The sequence below is a fragment of the Phocoena phocoena genome, chromosome 2, assembly GCF_963924675.1.
Source record: "Phocoena phocoena chromosome 2, mPhoPho1.1, whole genome shotgun sequence".
Classification (NCBI taxonomy): Eukaryota; Metazoa; Chordata; class Mammalia; order Artiodactyla; family Phocoenidae; genus Phocoena; species Phocoena phocoena.
In genome coordinates this window covers 109,997,337-110,018,696 of record NC_089220.1, presented here as the reverse complement: position 1 = coordinate 110,018,696, position 21,360 = coordinate 109,997,337, and the positions used below count along the sequence as shown (strand labels likewise).

The 21,360-nt window shown below is 41.2% G+C and overlaps 1 protein-coding gene across 5 annotated transcripts in view; it reads right to left on the bottom strand.

The window, feature by feature from the left end:
- The window catches only part of IQCH (IQ motif containing H), a 212,359-nt gene that overhangs the window by 38,470 nt on the left and 152,529 nt on the right, over nucleotides 1-21,360 (bottom strand). For all 5 annotated transcript variants that reach the window (XM_065871349.1, XM_065871350.1, XM_065871351.1 and 2 more), the window contains 2 exons: nucleotides 19,722-19,842; nucleotides 15,480-15,766 (listed from right to left, as the gene is read on the bottom strand). In XM_065871349.1, coding sequence (XP_065727421.1) covers nucleotides 15,480-15,766; nucleotides 19,722-19,842 — 408 coding nt within the window. The remainder of the gene's footprint in view (nucleotides 1-15,479; nucleotides 15,767-19,721; nucleotides 19,843-21,360) is intronic.

The window sequence follows — 21,360 nt, the reverse complement described above, 5'->3', positions numbered from 1 at the left end:
GCCTCCTCAAACCCCAGGCACAAGACTCCAAGAGGGGTAGAGACAAGAGCTCAGAGCTCTTGATTTCAAGTCCAAGGCAAGTTTGTTTACATTTGGGAGATTCCTAGAGAGAAGAATCAGACCTACAGCAGGGTCCTCTGGTTCATATTTGAATCCTGCATAAAACCTAGCACAGCACTCCTGATATATATGTGAAATAAATCTTTGTTGGATGACTCCATTAAATAACACAAGGAAATAAATCTTCCCTTTAAAACACAGACAGGAGAGATACCACGTCAAACCTACACAGGTGGCTGAAATAAAAAAGACAATAACAAGTGTGGGCAAAGATATGAAGAAGAAATAGGAACCATCATGCATTGCTAGTAAGATTGTAAAATGGTGCAGCCACTCTGAAAAACAGTTTGGCATTTCCTCAAAGAGTTGATGTAGCGTTACTATATGACCCATCAATTCTACTCCTAGGTATGCAACCAAGAGAAATGAAAACATGTTTACACAAAAACTTGTGCATGAATGTTCATAGCAACATGATTCATAACCATCAAAGAGGAGAAGCAACCCAAATGTCCATCAGCTGATGAAATGGATAAACAAAATGTGGTACATCCATACAATGGAATATTATTCAGCCATTAAAAGGAATGAAGCACTGATAAATGCTTAAACATGGATGAACCTTGAAAATATTCTGTTAAGTGAAAGAAGCCAGTCACAAAAGACCACCTAGTGTATGATCCCATTTATATGAAATGTCAAGAATAGGGAAATCCATAGAGGCAGAAAGTGGTTTTCAGTGGCTGGAAGGAAGAGGGTATGGGAAGTGATTTCTAATGGTACAGTTTCTTTTAGAGTAAAGGAAATGGTCTAAAATTAGATAATTATGATGGCTGTATAACTCAGTGAATATACTAAAAGCCACTGAACTGTACACTTTAAAATAGTGAGTTTTGGGGCTTCCCTGGTGGCACAGTGGTTGGGAGTCCGCCTGCTGATGCAGGGGACGTGGGTTTGTGCCCCGGTCCGGTAGGATCCCACATGCCATGGAGCGGCTGGGCCCGTGAGCCATGGCCGCTGAGCCTGCGCGTCCGGAGCCTGTGCTCCGCAACGGGAGAGGCCACACAGTGAGAGGCCCGCGTACTGCAAAAAAAAAAAAAAAAAAAAGTGAGTTTTATGTATATGATATCTCAATAAAGCTGCTACACACACACACACACACACACACACACACACACACAGACACACACACACACACACATATCCCAGTCTCCAGGAAACCCATTCTAAGGCGGACACCTCCACAATTTGTATGGCCACTTGTTTGAATCTAGTTGCATGTGGAAATCATGACTGAAGGAGACTGTGAGAAACCACCTCCCAGACTGCCCTCTGAATTTATTCTAGGTATTCTTCAAGTCTACACTTTAAAAAGCTTTTCCACGTGTGGGTAAAAAATACACGCCTTATACACTAAAGCAAACTAGCACTCAGCAAGGGTTAGTACCTGGATCTCAACAAGCAGCCATGGGCTGGAAGGGATAATATATTAGCATCTGTCAAAAAGACTCAGTTAGGTCTGGGGATGCAGTGTCACTTTTCTGTGACAGGCAAAATACTTCCTCTGACTGCCCACTGCAGGCTTTCACTTTGTATCAGCTCCTGTACTGAGTGGGGCTGAGTGTGGTCAAATCCAGAAGAGAGGCAGGGCTGGTCAGGCAAGTGGGCACAAAGAAAGCTTTGTCTTAAACACATCTGCTTCCCTTCTTCCATCCTGTTGCTCATTCGAGGGCCCCCCAATGCCTCAGCCTGCCTTCTGTGGTTTCAGGTGCTCCCCAAGCCCTATACTCTCCATAGTGACATCGAGTTAATCCAATAATATGATGAGTCATGACTAATTTGGTGATGGTAGAGGGCTGTTTACCGTAATGGAACCTTTTGGATTTGGTTATCTGAGAGATGAATCTGGATTCCACAACTTTGCCTTTGTTGTCTACAGACTCTGGTGTTTGAAAGATTTGGCACCCTATCAAGCCAATATGTTGTCTTTGTTGATGGCAGCAATATTTAGAAAGCTGCCTACTGGACCACATGGAGGACAGGCTCTAGGAGGGAGACTTGGGGAAGGAAAGAGGAAGGGGAATTAATGTATATTAAGGGTCTATTATGTACAAGGCACTCTGGTATTTTCTCATGTCATCCTCACAACAGCCTTGTGAAGTAGATATTAACACCCCCATTTTACAGAAGTGTAAGTGGAGGCTCAAGGAACCCAGAAACCTGCCCAAGTTCCACAGCTAAGTGGCAGGGCTAGGATTAAGGTCCAAGTTTGCCTGGCTCTGACGTCCAGGTTTTCTTCCCATGCTTGATCTTGGAGATTACTCTCCACCTGGCAGGGAAACAAATGCTTGGTAGAAGTGAGAGAGCACCGTGCTGCTGGCAGTCACATCCAGAATCTCCACCAATTACTTGGTGGTTCTGAAGCCAGAGAAAGGCCTGTGATTTACCGTGGAACTTTGGGCAAGCCACTTAACACCTTTCTGCCTCACCTTCCCCATTATTTGTCTGTAAAGCACTTTGAGAGCCTATAATGAAAGAGCTTTATAAAGACAAAGAAATAGGGGGACTTCCCTGGTGGCACAGTGGTTAATAATCTGCCTGCCAATGTAGGGGACATGGGTTCAATCTCTGGTCTGGGAACTAGACATGACCCCGTGTGCCACAGCTACTGAAGCCTGTGTGCCTAGAGCCCGTGCTCTGCAACAAGAGAAGCCACCGCAGTGAGAAGCCTGTGCACTGCAACGAAGAGTTGCCCCCACTCGCTACAACTAGAGAAAGCCCGCACGCAGCAACAAAGACCCAACGCAGCCAAAAATAAATAAGTAAATAAATTTATATTTTTAAAAAAGACAAAGAAATATTGTCCTTCAGTGTAAGCAAAAAGCCGAGGGTCCTACCTGTGATCAAAAGAAGTCCTGTGGCACTTTCCAGAAACATATGGGTGGAGCTTAAAGGCTCCACAATCACAAGTGATTGTGAAATCACTTTCTTCATATTTCCTTCGTCAACAAGTGAATAAAAAATACAAAATATATATATTGATATTTTCACCCCAAATCTGAGACAGCACATTCTTTGGTATACCATAATTCTTTAATATGAGTAGAGAGGTCTTACAGTTATTTCTTTGAAAAGTGTCTTTTTTATATTGAGCCTCATTAGACCTGTCCTCTTAGACACACTTCTACTTATGGAGGGTGGGGCTCTTAGTAGCTGAAACAAGGGGTTCAAAACCTGCTCCTTTCAGTTGAGGGAAGACCTGCAGAAAAACCCAGTTGTCCTCCTTGGTGGTAACTGCCAATTCCATACTCTTCTTGGAGCCACGTGTGACTTTTCTCTATAATCCCTTTGCATTTCCTGACAATGTACTCCTCATGGGAGGGGAATTCTGTTATTTTATTTGGACTTTTATTTTGTATTGGTTCCTGACTTATCCTGTTCAAGTTTCAATGGGTTGGTTTGATATTATTTACATATTAAGACTTTTGTGAAGAAATTGCATAAGGTTTAAAAAACAGACATAAATAAGTAGTACTCTAGAGTGGGCTAGGAATGTGGCATGATAGGGGAAGACTGACTCCCTCAAAAAGTGAAGCCATTTCATTTATGTATTTATAAGGGCTTGGAATGCTAGGCAACACAATGAATCTTATGTTTAAGAAAGCAAAATATATGTTTAAAGGAATATACATATTGTTAAAACAGTTCTATTTATGCAAAAGATTCATGTAACTTTATAAAGGTTTTCAGGGATTTTAAAGGATTTTAAGTGCTGTGTTAGACGTACTAGTAACAGATGTTCAACAGCATGTTTAAGTTTTTGTTTTACTGAAAAAGCAATGGATTACTTGATATTTTCTTTTAAAAAAATCATACCAAAGCCACCACATTTTAAGTATAGCTCAAATTCATTATTTCTAAAAAGCATAAATGATTTAAAATAATGTAAGGACTCCTAAAAATAAATATTACTGTAGCGGAGCTAGAAGAATTTGTTTGCTAAAGATTCCCTTCAGATTCCCAGTCTTTTGTGTCACTTCTTGTTCTTTTTCTATGAAGACAGATGGTGTCAGTAATTGCCTATATATTTAATTAAGTTAAAAAGCTACAAAGTAAGGTTTTAGCAAAAAGTAGGATTTTGTGCTATGAGCAAAGGAAGCAGAAATTGATAACGTAAGATACTATTCCTCACCAAATACACATTTTGATATCCATATGTGTTGGAATGTGAGATTGGATTTCATAAATCTAATAATTTAAAGAAAAGGGCATTTATTCTGAAAGATAAAGCCCATAATAGAAATCTAGATGGCAGTTCTCTAACATTTCTGACCAGCTAGATGGGAATGAGTCTACCTCTGTCCACATCACCTCCAACCTTAGCCTGTTACTCAGTGGTTATTCTAAACTCCTCTGACACTCAGGTTTTTGCCTGGGATTTTTCACCTAGCAGGTTAATCATTGTGAAATTATTATGGAGGGAAAAGCAGTAGCTACTTGTAGAAAGTGGTTTGGAGAGCTGACTTAACCATTCTTGTGGTGTCTGTTTTCAATGTTCCCATCCCATGAATCCACCTTCTGGCTTAATGGCAATATGGCGCTCCCAGCTGTGGTGCTATGTACGGGCTTGCTCATTTAAACTCTTAAAGCTTAAAAATGGCTACCACAACAACAACAAAAAAATGGCTACCACAACACTGATTTTATTCCATTTCGCTTCGTCATTAACATTTAATGATTACCTTATGCGCTGAGCACAAGGATGGAATATATTAAAAAGAAAATAGGGGCTTCCCTGGTGGCGCAGTGGTTGAGAGTCCGCCTGCCGATGCAGGGGACGCGGGTTCGTGCCCCGGTCCGGGAGGATCCCACATGCCGCGGAGCGGCTGGGCCCGTGACCCATGGCCGCTGGGCCTGCGCGTCCGGAGCCTGTGCTCCGCGACGGGAGAGGCCGCAGCAGTGAGAGGCCTGCGTACCACAAAAAAAAAAAAAAAAAAAAAAAAAAAGAAAATAGGAGATGTGTTTTCTGGCTTTAAGCTGTTCGACTCAATTCAACAAGCATACTGAGGATATACAAGAGGAACATACATTTTCTTTGGTGATGGTGGTTGAGGAGGGGGGAGAGACTTACAAAGGAAGTCACCATCAATTCAGTGCAGTACCGTGGGGAATATCTGCTGTGAGAGAAGGAGCATGGGCTCAGCAGGCAGCTACATCATGGTTTGAACCCCGGATTTGCCACTTAGTTGCCCTGTGACCTTGAACATGTCACTCTAGCCTCAGTTTCCTCATTTGTAAATTAGAGATAATAGTACTCACTTTTCAGGCGTGAGGATTAGGGATAGTACATGTAAAATACATAACAGAATGTCTGGTACGTGACAAAACTTCAATAAATAGTTGATATTATCATTAATAAGTACTCTGGCTGTCAGTACTCTACCTCAGCTCTGAGAAGCTAGAGAATGAAGTGGCACTGAAGGGGGATTAATTAAGGGGGGTTTCCATGAGGAGTTGGATTTTGAAACATGTTTCGAAAGAAGGGAAGTTGTATATTGGTAGAAAAGAAAGGAAAGGCCAATTGTAGGAATGAAGGTGGCACGTGGCAGGCAGGATGAGAATGTCTTTATTGAATATGGGAGTCACTAAGCAGGTGAGAGTACTTTGGACATGATCAGTGAGAAAAGCAATTAGTGCCACATGGTGGGAGAGGGATGGTTCAGGGTTGTTTTAAGAAATAGGTGAGACCTAGAGCAAATTACCCTGTACTTTGTCACCTCAACCATATGGTTCAGATAAAATAAAATTAAAATGAATGCTAAGGACAGTTTCGAAACGGAAAATTTATCACACAAAAAGTCTTGACCACAGGTGACAGCTGGAAGTAGGAAGGGGCCACTCAGCTTTGTTTTTGTGATGCTGGTGGACAAGTTGTAACCACATGTATGTGGAGAATGTTTTGGTCTGTCTTAGCATCAGCAGGGAGACTTTTCCTTTCTCCCTACCTGTGGACCTCCTGAGTCCTACAGAACCGTGGCACCTCCTGAAAAGTTCAGGATGCAGTGTGAATGCGCACATTTGCCCTTCCTTGGCAATGATTCTGGTGATTAAATTTAGTTAAAGACCTCCAAGTCCAGAGAGAAGTGCCTGGGTTTCATTCAAAAGGAAGCAAGGATCTCCACGGTGAGAGCAGTCATCTAAAGAAATCCTGGGTGGGGCGACTAGACATAAACAGAGGAACTGGGTCTATTCTTTGTAGACCAACCAAAGTCCTACCCAAGAGCTGATGTTTAGGCTTGGGTTCAATCTTTCTGAAGGTTAAGGTTTACAGTGTAAGGGGGTTAACCCAACGTTTAAGGACAGTCACATACGGTAAGATTGTATATAGCAAAGCTGGTCACTAGTTTACCTGCGCTATTAGTGTTAAGAAACAGAATTGTAATTTTCACTATAAAAATTATTGTCATCATTGCCTTTGTGTTCATTGCAGAAGTCATCATCCTCACCATCATCATTATTATTACTTGTATATTACATGTCTCTTTCATTGACACAAGGATGTAGACCTTTTAAAGGGACAGGTCTTTTACTTTAACACTTCAAAACCCTTGGGATCTATTTTCCCTTCACTAGGTATTAACTTGTGATTTACAATGCGTCTATTATGGCATTTAAAAAACACTGAATAACAAGCATTTCTGTTTACACTAAAGGCCTATAAATTTTAATTTAGATATACCCTGTTAACCTTCTTACATATAAATAAAATACCTTCCCTAAAGAGAAAAAGTAAATCTCGTTGAGGTCCCTTGGTGAATACCTTGTATATCTTGAAGACAGAGATAGGGAGATTTTGCAAATGAGAGTACTAGGGGGGAGCTTGGAGAGAAGTATTCTTTCATTCATTTAATAAATATTTATTGTGGATCTACTATATGCTAGATGTAGTGCTAGGTGCTGGGTATATAGCAATGAATAGGAAGGAATTACGATATTCTGTAGACCTTGGTTTTTCTACTCTCTGAAATAAATATATTCACTTTTGATGCTTATATATCACTTTGAGATGATAATGTTCATTGACTTTTAAAAACAATGCTAATTCAATTCAGATTCCACTCACAGTTTGAGAACCTGCTGAGGCCTCAGGTGACAGTTTTACATGTGATTATGCTGTTTGATTTAATAAGAACAGCACCTTATATCTGCTCAGCCTCTCAGGACACCCTGTGGTAAGGAGGGGAGGGATTCACCATTTGTGAATGAAAAAACGAGGCTCAGAGATGTCCAGTGAGTTGCCTAAAGTATCACAACTGCTAAGTGTAAAGGCTGGGGCCAGAACCCCCTATCCATCATAATGAAAATATTTTCAGCTATCTCTTTTTTTTTTTTTCTATTCTAGGCTGATACATTTGTATTTAGAAACTCTTAGAAACAGTTTTCAGAATATATGAGACATTCTCTTATATACATCAGGGCTTTCCATTTTTATCTTTCTTCATAGTTTGTGCTTTGTAACAAGTCTCGTTTCCTTCTGTAGCTACTATGTATCCAGGAAGGGCCATTGCTAGAAGCCTGCAGCTGTTTTTTATCTAAACTCTTTTTTCAAAATTGGACTTCCTTTCCTTTAAAAAGTTAATAACTGTCAATGCTCTTAACAGAGATAGCTATTTCAAAAGTTTACAATTATCTAACAACAAAGGAGTTTTTAACCTGGGGATTTCAACAGAAAGCACCTTTGCCCATCTGTTTGTTTAGTGACTTTACATAAAAGGAACTGGAGAGTGATATATAGGGGAGTTCCTTCGTGGTCCACGGAGAGTAATACATAAATGCATATTTACATGAGGCAAGTCAGTCATATGTTTGTAAGACTTAGATCATCATTTTTTTCCCAAATGTGTTTTGTACATTTCTACCACTACCCTTCAGAGCATCTTTCCCACTTGGAATACACTCTTTTTTACCCTCTTTCAAATCCTAATTATCTTTCAGCTCAAATCCCACCTACTCTGTAAAAACCTTTCTTGATTGCTCCAAACAGAAGGCAGTTAAACTGGCATTGCCTTTTTGATGTCTCTTTCATTGTTCTATGTAGTTGTCACCTAAGCTTTTCCTTGTAATTCATTTTTCAAGTGTTTCTCCCCAGCTAGATTTTGAACTCCCTAAGGGCAGGCACTTCCACTTCTTTTGCATCTTTGCAGCCTCTGTTGTAACTACCATAATGTCTTGTACATACTAGATGCTCAATAAACACTTGTTCTTTCCTTTAGAATTTCCCAAAAGTGAATATAAATAAGCTCAACAGATCTGGATGTTCTAGCAGTTCCCAAAGTCCATTCATCAATTGGCTATCATGTAACTATCATTGTGTTAGACGTTACGACTAGGTAAAAAATGCAAGGACCAGTGCATTTTCTAGAGGCTTTACAAATCTCATGGAGGCAATGTTTATGCCTAAGAACCAGTAAGAGTACAAAACAATTGTGTGCTTGTGTATCAAATGGAATTGGGTGATGGATATGAAATGAGCTTCCTTGTGATAGGGAACATGTCTTGTTTATCTCTGTTCCCTCAGCATGCAGCATAGGGACTGAGTAGACCCTGGGGAGGTATTTGTTCAATGACCATGTCAGTGTCTTTTCAATCTGAAGCCTTTGGCAGGTGCTTCACGTCCCTCGTGGAACCGAGTAGATTTTGCCCATCAAGGGCTCTTGCTCCAGGACCCATTGGGGCATGGAAATAGCTTTTGCTGCTCTTTATGTAAGAGTTGGATCCCTCCCGTCATCCTCATGTGGGAAGGCCAGATCTCCAAAATGACTACCTTATAGCTCCATGTATTCTGCACAGGCTCTGAAAGCTTGGCGTTTCCCCATTCCTAGGGTACTGGAATCTTGGACATATGTCCACTATCGGGAGTGGTTTTGTACTATGCTCTTACCAGCTCCATTTCCCAGGGACTGGCTCTTTTCCTTTTATTCCCAGTGACCCTGACGTTCCCAATATTTAAACCCTACATTTCCAAAAGTCTTCCTCCATTCTGCTACCCTAGAACCTCACTCTCATCTCAAGTCTGGACAAGATTTTCCATATTCTTATCTGGACTGATTCACAATAGTGGGCCTGTCCTTGGTGCACCACTGTCATTTTATCCATCTTTCTTTGTCTCCCAGTCCCCTCTGCTCTTATTATGACAGCATGGTAAGTTATGGGGGACCAGTTGGGGCCAGACAGCAAGATTTTGAGATGGACTCAGTCACCTCAGCTTTCTGCCTCCCACCTCTGTTGCAAGAAACGTGTGGACATAAGTAGGGTCATGTATGTGAAAGTGCTTTATAATGATCATTATTTGTGATTATCATTATTTATATATATTTTTCTGACTACAGATACATGCTTACTTTGAGAATGCAAATGGAGAAAGCATAAACAACAAAACAGAAATAACTCCCTGTACTAGTTTCCTATTGCTGCTGTACATTTAGTAGCTTAAAGGGTCAAAGATGAGAAGTCTCACTGGGCTAAAGTCGTGGTGTCAGGGGGCTTCATTCCCCCTGGAGGCTCTAGAGGAGAATTTATTTCCTTGCCCCTTTCAGCTTCTAGAGGTCACCTGCATTCAGTGGCTCATGGTCACTTCCTCCATTTTCAAAGCCAGCAGAACCCTTGTGATTACATTGTTCACCTGCATAATCCAAGAATATCTTCCCATCTCAAGATTACTAGGTTAATTACGTACACATGTTACCATGTGTGGTAACCTTCACCAGCTTCAGAAATTAGGACATGAACATGTTTGCAGTGCCATTACTCCGCCTATCATACCCTCAATCCTCTAACCCAGAAATAATGACTTGTAACATCTTAGTGTGTTTCTTTAGGTTCTTTTTGCTCTGCATATATGTTTTTTCTTTTTATAAAACTGTTATCATATTACATATATTGTTTTAGAATCTGTATTTTGCCACTCCACTGTTCTATGTAGAGTTTCCTGTTAAATATTATTCAAAACTTTAGTTTTACTGTTTTCATAGCACTTGATTCTATTCATCTATCATAATTTGCTTAACAAATTCTCTATTAGAATTTAGTCTATTTGAAGTTTTTTACTTCCCTCAGTAATGTGATTAATATATGTGTACATAAATATTTATGATTATTTCCTTGTGATATTTCTAAAAAGTGGACTCTTACTATTATTAAATTTTTAATACAAAAATACTATGCAAATATTATTGAAATAATAATTTTTGAACTCAGAAGTCAAATAAGCTAACTGACTCATTTTATAGCTGATAAAACTGAAGATGACAGAAAGCAAGTGAAAAGCTCAAGGTAACATAGTAATTTAGAAAAGGGGCTAGATTTGACTATTTGAAACTGTAGTCTGATGAAGAGCATTACAAATAAACTTAAAACACAAATGACAGGGTTCAGTACCAACTGCAGCTGTGCTAAGTGAAGAAGACAGCAGGACTGGTTGGGAGATCGGTTACATTGAAGAAATAAATAAATTGACTTGAGTAAATAAGTAAATATATTGAAGATAAAGAAACAGGTTTCTCACTGTTGGAGAAAGTATTTATTTGTAAGTGTGGAAAAAGGGAAGTCTAGAAATAATCTTGAAGTGTTAAATTAGAATTAGAGATATTGGCAGGAATGCATGGTTTTAAAATATATATACACTGATAGATACAGAAATGGTTATAGGTGCTTGTATGTATGTATATATGTATGTATATGTTTGTGTGTATGTGTATCATACATACATAAAACATATATTTTCTAGCTCTGTCCACTGAGAGAGGCCAGAGCAATGGCACTCCAGTAGCAATGATAGCACTAAGAGCCCAGACCTTAATACCATCCTCCACTAAAAGGACCCAAAGCTCTTGGCCTGATCCTAGGTCTGTCAGAGAAAATGCAAAATGAACCTGGAACATCTCATTGTGCTAGGAAGTAAGACAACGCTCAAAGAATGATGGGGACACAACAAAAGAACACAAGGGCCACACTGAAGGGTCTCCCACTAGCCAAATCTGGGACAACTTGAGCATCAAAATGATGAAAGTGTCAAAATACAACTGACTTAAGAGACTAGAACCTTACAGGTTTAAACTGGTATAAATACATACGTGCCTACATACATAAACGAAAGATGGAGAAGGAAAAACTCTTCCTTGCAGTAGATTTCCAACTAATCTATGTAGAAAGAACGATGGAAATAGAAAATTACCACTATCATCATGGTGGCTGACTCAGGAGAAAGTTGGCAATGGATACTAAGTTTTGTGTGGAAATTTGATGAGGAATAAGACATTATTCCTTGGAACACCTTTCCATAAAATATTACTAATCAATTACAAAGGAAAAAACAGTGATTTTTATGGTGGAGAAACATGGCTGGAAAAAAGAAAGAAAAGCCACAAGTGACAATCTGGAGAAGATGTTTGTAACATGTATAACAGTTAAAGGATGAGAGTTTCCTATATACAAAGAACTACAAACCAGCATTTGTATTATAGTCCAATTTAAAAGGGGCAAAAGATACGATTAAGTCGTAAGGGCAATTAAGTCAAGATATATAAATGGCCAACAGATATAGTACAGATGTTCATCCTCACTAATAATCAAAGAAATACTGAGGAAAACAAGATGCCATTTTTTTCCCCTGTTAGATTGGCAAAAATGACAGATTGATAATATGCCAGTCTCTTCATTGGCACCACAATGCATGTCAGTGAGAAGAGAAAATACAGTGTTTTCTGAAGTGATGTCAGTTGCAAAATGGCAAGAATATATACCAGTGATTTTGCAAATAATCTATTACATACAGAGAGTTAATGTACTTCCCTTGCCAATGTAGAAACTCCTTTTGGTGTGCTCACTGAGAACTTCTTCCAATGTTCTACTGAAAATTGTAACACGAATGGCCATATACTCAAATATTAACAGGAAGAGACAAGGTGAAGTATTAGTATGATAAAATCAGAGAATCGGGCTTCCCTGGTGGCGCAGTGGTTGAGAGTCCGCCTGCCGATGCAGGGGACACAGGTTCGTGCCCCGGTCCGGGAAGATCCCACATGCTGTGGAGCGGCTGGGCCCGTGAGCCGTGGCCGCTGGGCCTGCACGTCCAGAGCCTGTGCTCCGCAACGGGAGAGGCCACAACAGTGAGAGGCCCGCGTACCGAAAAAAAAAAAAAAAAAGAAAAAAAATCAGGGAATCTTGGGTTAATATTCATTTATCCCACCCATCAACTAATCTCTGAACTCTTCTCTAAAAGCCTTAACAGCACCATCCAACATCTGCTAGAATACCTCTATTATTCATTCATTCATTCTTTCAACAAATAATTTACTGAACACCTACTCTGTGCTGGGGCAGAGATAGTGCTGAGAATTGAATGGGGAGCAAAAAGAGACATATCTCCGCAGGGAGCTTATACTGTACAGGGGGAGACAGCTTTAATCAGGTAATCATGTAAATAAGTCTTAAATTGTAACAAAAGCAAGTGGTATAAAGGAGAGGTACATGATGATAGGAGAACCTAAAACAGGGGAATATGACTTTGTCAGGAAGTTTGGGGGAGGCTTCCCTAAGAAAGTGTGGCTGGAGCTGAAATATGATGGATGCGAAGGGGGTTAACTAGGTAAAAGAGAAGAGGCAAGAGCATTTTAGGCAGAGGGGCAGCATGTGTAAAATCCCTGTGGCAGGAGGTAATATGATGAGTGAGGGGTTGGAAAAGAGAGAAAAAGGGGGAGTTAGGGTGAGCAAAGCCTGTCAAGGCACATGGGACCAGCCAAGTGAAATGTGGGACCTTTGTCCCAGAAGCTAGGAACAGTAGTAAGCTCTGGGACAGGACCAGCTCTGTGTCTGGAGAAGTTACCTCTCATTGCCTCGTGCAACTCTCCCTATACCAAACTTGAATAAATAAAAACCATAAGTCAACTGTCGCCATAGTTCCATCCTCCCTACTGCCCCAGGGATCACAGATTTAATCCTTGTTTCTCATGACAAGCATTTGGAGAGGGCAGCTTCTCCTGCATGTCGTCCCCTTGCTTCCTTGCCATCCAGCCCTTTTGCCAGAGGGCATTGTTCCTGTCCTCACTCCACCCCAGGTTGATTCCTGAATGCCCTTCAGTTTGTCCTTTTCTCTTTCCATGTGTGGGCCTGAGAAAGGAATATAAAACCAATGGAGGGCTCAGGAATGCAAATGGAAAATGATTATTGAACAAGCTGAAAACTGCTCAAAACATAAACTCTCACTTTGAAACTGTCATCTGACTGAAATGGAGAATTGCAAAACTGAGAATAAGGAATACAAAACAACTAAAGTCTATTTACAATGTTGGATGGCCAGAGGGTATCAGGAGAGGGCAGGCAGGAGGTTATTCCATCCTTTAGACAGAGTTGTGGTCACCCAACACTAATACAAGAGGAACTGAACATTTTGAAAAATAAGTCTCATGAAGTAGTGGTGAATTTAAACATTGTAATTTCTGGGGCAAAAGAGGTTAAAAATTATTTATCTGTAATTATTATACATCAGAGGAACACATGTACACATGAAGAATCTCGTGGATGAAATATTGAATAAGTAAAAGCATGTTGTAGAATAAAAATACATAGGACGTTATGATCTATAAAAATTTTAAAAGAAACAAAATTAAATCACATATTAAATATATAAATCCATTACACCTGTAATCTGCCTTCACTGATCAAAGTCATTTTAATTGTTGCTATAAAAAAGTGCATGTCCTCCAAGCTGCACTTAGCCTAAACGATGTTTGCCTGAGATGTTTCCCAGAAACTTGGAGTCAGCTGTGTCTAGTTCAAGCTGAGCTGGTTAAGACTGGATAGGACCACTGACCCTCCAACTGGGCATGTGCGAGTATCAGCTCAGTGACATTTTGACATCAGAAGGCCGAAAACTCCACCCTCAGATCATGCCAAGTGCCTCAATTTTTTAACACGCCTCCCATGAAGAAGCCCGTAGCTTAGTAGTAACTCCTGTGCAGAATGACAATTCCTTCACCTTTCTCTTATTTCCAGTCACCTGTCCCGTCGCTCCCCAAGCGTACGACCACCTTGCTCCTTTATCCCATAAATCTCTCATGCCCCTTGAGGCAGATTTGAGACTTGTTCTCCTTTCTCCTTGCTTGGCTGCCTTGTGAATAAACCCTTTCTTTGCTACAAACGTCAGCGTTTCAGTGTTTTGGCTTGCTGCATGTCAGGCAAATGAACATGGTTGAGTAACATTCACATGCAGTAAAAGCATAAAGATATGAAAAGGAATAAAAGTCCTAATTGCAAGATGGTGGATACCTCTGGGAGGAGAAGGGGCCATGCAAGGGGGATTGGCAAGGAGTACACAGGACTGGAGGTGGTCTTGGTTCATTACATTAGTATTTAGACCTTTTTATATTTATGAAATATTTCCCAATACACTTTTTTTAAGAAGAAAAAATTGACAACCTAAGTTGCTGGTGAATTACTGTTAAGAAAAGGAACAGAAACAAGAACTCTTACCTCCTTTTTAATGATTAACTTTCTATTTAAGAACAGATTCTAGAAAGGTTCACTCCCTGGATGGCATAAAGCAGTCTCACAATAAGATACAGGCAGAGCATTAATGGGCAAACTGAGGCCCCATTGGAATGAGTTGCAGTCATTTAAACTCCAGCTGTACCGAATGAGAAGACCCTGGTGTATCGGCAGAACCAGCCTGAAACTAGCCCTATACTGTTTCTAACAAGAAACTGAGTTGTTTTTCACAGACAACAGAACGAAACCACAAGTCATGCAGCCAAAGTATGCACCAAGGAGAAAATTTTGACCTCAGACAACACCCGAAAGCAAAGTCTCTCTTCCCATGAAACCAAAGGACCTGGACATGACCGGAACCTGAATGCCGGAGCCCTTAGAGAAGCGAGGGGTCTGCTGTCCCTGAAGAGCCGGTGCTAAAGCCCCCTTTATCACACCTCACCATAAACGGCCAAATTCCAGCGCCCTTCAGTGAAAACCTTCCCTGCATACCAACCCTCTTCCCCTAACTCGTAAAAGCTTGACCAAACCCCAGATCAGGGAGCCACAGCTTTGAGCCTTGCCTCCTGTCTCCTTGCCAGCTGACCTCGCAATAAAGCCTTTTGTTTTCTTAAAAGCTGGTGCCATAGTACTGTATTGGCTACTGCACCCATTGGGCGGCAAGCCCTTTTCTTGGTAACACTGGTCCTGTATTTACAGACATAAAGCATGGTCTCACCCAAATTGCCATGGACCATGTAAATGCTGAATTTACAGTCAGCTCATCAGAAGAGCAGTGAATCTTAGAAGCTCCCTCACAGTCCCTGTTGCATAGGCGTGGACGGTGTGGAGCCTTTACATATTTCAGTATTTCATACGGCATCAAGTCGACTTACCTGCTGCTCCATGGTCCTTGGATCAATAAAAGTCACCAGGTTGATGGAAAAGTAACCAATCACATTTTTCATTTTACAAGCATTTCCAATTTGAAGGCACAAAGAACTGAGAACTTGGGGATCCAATGAGGTCTGAGGCATAGTGGTCCCAGAGGAGATGAAGGGGCCTTCGGCATGAAACTGGTCCCCTGTTGACAGTATCCTGATTTCCCCATTGGGTTCTATCAGCATGTCCACTGTCAGGTTGGTGACGCTCTCTGAAGGTGGGTATGCTTCGATCACGCCTCCTGGGGGGAAAAGCATGGGTAGGTGAACGGACAAGCTCACATGGACAGTGCCCATTAGAGCAAGAGGAAGGAGCCCAGGCTTTGGCAGAGGGACTCAGGCTCAGAGCCTGCATCTGCCATGTCTTGTGAGACTTTGGGCAAGTGGTTTCAATTCTCTGAACTTCCTTTCCCTCATTTTTAAAATGGGCATAATAAGACCTACCTCGCCAGACTGTTGTGAATCTTCGTGATACTGTGTCTCTAGTATTTAGCCCAATGCTTGGTGTATAGTAGGACTCAATGAATGGTAGTTGTTTTTTTTTTTTTTTGCGGTACGTGGGCCTCTCACTGTTGTGGCCTCTCCCGTTGCGGAGCACAGGCTCCGGACGCGCAGGGTCAGCGGCCATGGCTCACGGGCCCAGCAGCTCTGCGGCATGTGGGACCTTCCCGGACCGGGGCGCGGACACGTGTCCCCTGCATCGGCAGGCGGACTCTCAACCACTGCGCCACCAGGGAAGCCCTGAATGGTAGTTTTGATCGTAACTAGGAAGACACTGTAAAGATCATCAAGCCTGTGCCCATTCAGTACATAAACAATGAACCTGAGGACTATAGCAAGTCCCTCAGGGGAAATTAACTGCCCACAGTCCACAGTTTGTACCTTGATGACCACTGCGCTTTCTGTTCAACTTCACTGCTTTTTGAAATTTTGACAGGTTAGGGCTTTTATCAGGCATAAGAGAACACTGACCATTATGTCAGCCAAAGGACTTCTATATATAGCTGGTTGTTTTAAAATATAGAGCCAGGAGATGCTGCCATTCTTGAAGATCAGGTAAGCTTGCTCCGTGCTGATAATGGGAGCTTCATAATTTATCTTATTTTACCTTTTGCTCTGAATAACAAAAATCGTAGAGGCAAATTTGATGTTCATAGCAACAAATTAGCCCTGGATAAATTTGTGGCCCAGCTCATTGGTGTCCACAAAATTCACATGGCCCTATTTTCTATTTTTAGGCCTAACTTGTAAATCTTACTGTATATATCCCTTTTATAGAAAAAACTTTAAATATTATTTGTGAAGAATCAGATAACATAATTTAAAAGTAAAAACAATTAAGTGTTCCTAGACAAGGCAGCCTCTGAAGCCTGACAGTATTAAGATAAACTTGGCCTGTATTTCAGGAATTTGCTGGGAGGTGACCTCTGCTCACAGGCTTTGAACAGCATATATGGTTAAATCCTGAAATTTTAACAATTCTCAAATGCAGCCATCTGTTACTTTATACAAAAGGCACTTTCTTTAAATGTCTATAAATGTGGTTGGAGCTGGTCCTAAAGAAAACTGAGTTTCAGAAGGAAAACTGATTTATCTTTTTGTTTGGTTTGAGATGTGCTTTTCTTTAAATGAGGTTCCTAGTGTGTGCTGTACCCAAATACCGGTTGCTGGGGATTTAGCAAGGTAAAGGTAACAAAACAGCAATGACACAATGCACAAGAAAAAGCAAAAAAACCTATTGAGTCTCTGATTCAGAAAACTTTGTGGCTTTAGCTGTCACCTACATTTTGAAAGATGGTGCTTCAGTGAAAACACATTGTCCTTTACAGTTACAAGATTATTTTACTTCAAAGTAGCTTATTTGTATTGTCTTCTCAGCAGTAGAACCATGGTTTTTTCACCGTTAATATTTTTCCTTTCGAAGCAATTAATTCCTCTTTTAAAAATGTATTGCCTTTGATATAATCCTATGACAATGTAGAAATCAAATCTGTAGCACACTTTGTGACCATAAGCACACTTCAGAGAGTAGAAATGAAATGAAACAGGCAATAGGGGAAGATGGCAGGAGATGGTGGCCTAAGGGTCAGGAAACCTGGAGGAAGGCCTCTCTCAGTCAGTGAGCATTTTATGCAGGGCCTGCTGTATGCACTGGGCTCAGAGCCCGCAGAGGTTTGAAAACACATGACTTACCAGAACTGGATTTTTGAGACATGCTAAAATTGTAGGATCTTAACTGTGTTCCCATTCACCACGAATTTGTTGTGTGATTTTGCCCTAGTTACTTCCTAGCTTTAAGCCTCTTTCTTTTTCTATAAAATTGGCTCAATAAAGCTTGTTCTGCCTCCCATAAATAAGCACTGTGATTACAACACGACTGAGAGAGAGGAAGAAAGGATAGAGATGAAGGAGGTTGAGGCAAAGCCTAAGCTTTTGGTTATACAGCTCAGGTGAGACAGTGGCTGGGAATACCCTTTCTAAGCTACAAAGCTCCCATGAAAGTAATAGATTAGAGGAAGGTTTGCAGACTGACCTTATAAGATCTGGAAACTTCCTAACATCCTGTCCTGTATGGACCTGAGATCTTCATGGTCTTCCCCTCCTAACTTAAAAAAATCCTTTATTATTAACCATTTTTTATTACATGTACCTTATTTTCTTCCGTTTATGCATGGGGTTGACTCTTTTAGCTTTACTTTTCTGGCAGTGGGTGCATGTGGAAATTTGTAGAATCACAGAAATTTAGATTTGAGAAGACATTAGAGATTGTGCATTATAACTGCCCCCCACCCCGCGCTTCTCCCTGCACCAGTGAAGAATCCTTTTTCAGCATTCTTGTTAGATGGTGGGCCATCCGACGCCTTGCTTAAATAATTCATTAACAGAGTGTTTACTATGCCCTTCCACCCCACTCTGCCTTGCAGTATATTCCAACGCCCAACAGATCTGTCATTTCCCATGCGATCTCATACCTTGAGCTAGGAGGTATTCCTTGGTAAATATACCCATTGGCTCTGGCCAAGACTCCTGGAGCAGCACAGGTGTAGCCTTTTATTGGCTCTGCTACGTAATCACAGGGTGATTCGGGGTGAGTTACTTAATCTTTTGTACCTCAGTTTCCTCCTCTATAAAGCAAGGGTGATAACGCTACCCACCTCATAGGCCTGTTGGGAGGATCAAAGAAATTAATATAGGTGTACTTAGAATAGAGTCTAGCACATAGTAAGCACAGACTGTGCTTGTTATGTTATCTTCACTGTGCTATTCTCACCACTGGGTTGTTGCTGCTGCTGTTGTTAGCATCTAATATAATATTATTATAACACTATTATATATTCATGTTAATATATTATCATCGTTTGACAGTGGTAAAGAGTGGAAAGATATCTTCTGTGGTCTGTATCCTAGCCTTCTCTTATAATTCATGTGGGTAAGCATATAGGAATATCTGCCTTACACTGTAACCTTCTGGAGAGTGAGGGGCAGTGTGTGGCCGTGCCTCGGTGTAGCACTCCCACAGGACCTCTCCAACTGGGGATAAGCAGCATTTGCTCCATTCATTCCCTCATCCACTGACCTCCTAATGTCATTGGAAAATTGAGGAGAAGTCAAGAGGAGGAGGATGAAAGAAACAGAGGCTGACTTTGCTCCAGGACTGTAGAGGATCTTATTTACAAAGTCTACCTTCAGAACTGGAAGTGAGACCATTTCTGCTCCCCTAGAAAATGGAAGGAGAAACTAACATTTCTTAAAGACTTTATTTTGAGTCAGGCTCCACGGAAGGAACTTTCATATCTGTATTTCCTTGAATCCTCCCAACAACCCTGTGAAGTAGGTGAGGAAACTGGGCCCCTGAGGGTTTAAGAACCTACCTCAAGGTCAAGGATGAGATCCAAGCCCAGGTCATCTGATTCCAAAGCCTACTTCTCAGGAGAAGTCTGTGGTGCAAAAATATGGTCAGAATCTTGAGCTATGCATGGCACGCTTGGTATGCTCAGTTCCTGCTTACTTAAGAGGCTGAGTGCAAGATAAATATTTAGGCAAAGCTTAAAAGAGAAAGAAAGTCGGCTTGTAGGAGCACTTTTCTAAACCAACACAAGAGTTGCCAGGTATTCAAGTTGGCCTCAGGTTGACCCAAAACTAGAATTCAAGGTTGTGCGGACTAGTGCTCAATAGAAGCTTTACAGTCTTATTTACCTTGACTGAGAAATGTTTGGAGGAATTTCCTCCACGTCGGGAACCGTTTCTCATTGACTGGCTGTGCGTGCTGTGCTAAAACGCCCGCCAGCTCCTCGGAGATCTTCACCAAAGCCGGCTCCTGCAGAAACAAATTAAATAGAACCACAAGCAATTTTACTACAGAAATGAAAACTGCTTGTGGAGTGATTAAAAACCAGGCCTCCAACAGGCAAAAAAAATGTGGTTACTGTTTACCCAGAGTCAGAAAGCCATTTTGAAAATATTCTCTATTTTTCCAGCCCTTTCAATTTTCATATTTCAAAGTGACTTGGCCCTTAAATATTGCTGCTAGTCGTGCCTGTTGTCTCCAAAAGAGACATGCCCTGTCTGGGCATCAGGTAACCCCAGTTTCAGACCCACAGCAGGCTGACCTGCTGTGGTCGGTGTCCTCGGGCACTGTGCCTCCCTACTCTGGGCCTCAGTTTTCCATTGTGTAAAAGGTGGGGTTCACTACCTTCTCCCTAAGGTCCTTCAGACTGGAATTTTGTTTTTCATTTAAAAAAGATTTTATTAATGTGTAGTTGACTTACAATGTGTTAATTTCTTCTGTAGAGCAAAGTGACTCAGTTATACACGTATTTGTATTCTTTTCCATTATGGTTTGTCACAGGATATTGAATATAGCTCCCTGTGCTCTACAGTAGGACCTTGTCGTTTATCCATCCTATATATAATAGTTTGCCTCTGCTCCTCCTAAATTCCCATTCCTTCCCTTCCCTACCCACCCTCCCCCTTGGCAACCCAGATGGGAATGTTTTTTATAGTATGACCCTAACAGAGCTGATCTTGGGAGAGATCATGGAGTTGGCAGGGTCTTTCTTGGGCACCTTCATCTCTTTAAGCCGTGCCCATTTCCCCTGGTTGGGGGGGCCTCTGTGTAACTCTGGTATCAAAGCCTTAAACCACGGCTGACCCTGTAGAGGTGGGATTTTAGGAGGGGGCAGGTTGGAAGAGTGAGATGGGGAGGGGGGCTGGCTTCAGTCACCTGATGTGCCCCACTAGGTCATAGCTTCATCTGCCTAGATGTGAGGCTGGCCCCACGTCATTGTACAACAACCCCAAACTACAGAGCATCTTGTCAAAATGAAAACAGTAGGAAACCCTCTGATGAATAAGAAACCTGGCTTTTTGACATGAAAAGACTCGGTTTGTCAGGACATTTTGTTTTTGTTTTTTTTTTGGAAAGTCTTAGACTATCTAAAATTTTTTAGATAGAAGCCACCTCTTCAGATATTTTTCCTCTCAGAAGAAGAGCAGGGCACTAGACACAAAACATTTGATAGGCAGGATTCATATTCAAAATATAGGACATTGACAAGAAAAACTCAGGGTTGCTTTGGGTTGCTGGGGAACTTTTTAATCTTTGAGTGAACATCAGTATTTGGAAGAATCAGAAAAGAATCAGCCTTGGCGAGTGGGGCAGGAAGGAATCTTAGAAATCATCTGTACAGCTATTTATTTTCAATTTCTCTGCCTTTAAAAAGTGATTGTCCTCCCCCTCCCCCCTCCCCCAGCTCCTTGGAACATCTGATTCATTCTGGGTCCCATGCCCTCTGAAAATCTACAATAGAAGACAAATAAATATCTGAGAGTACAC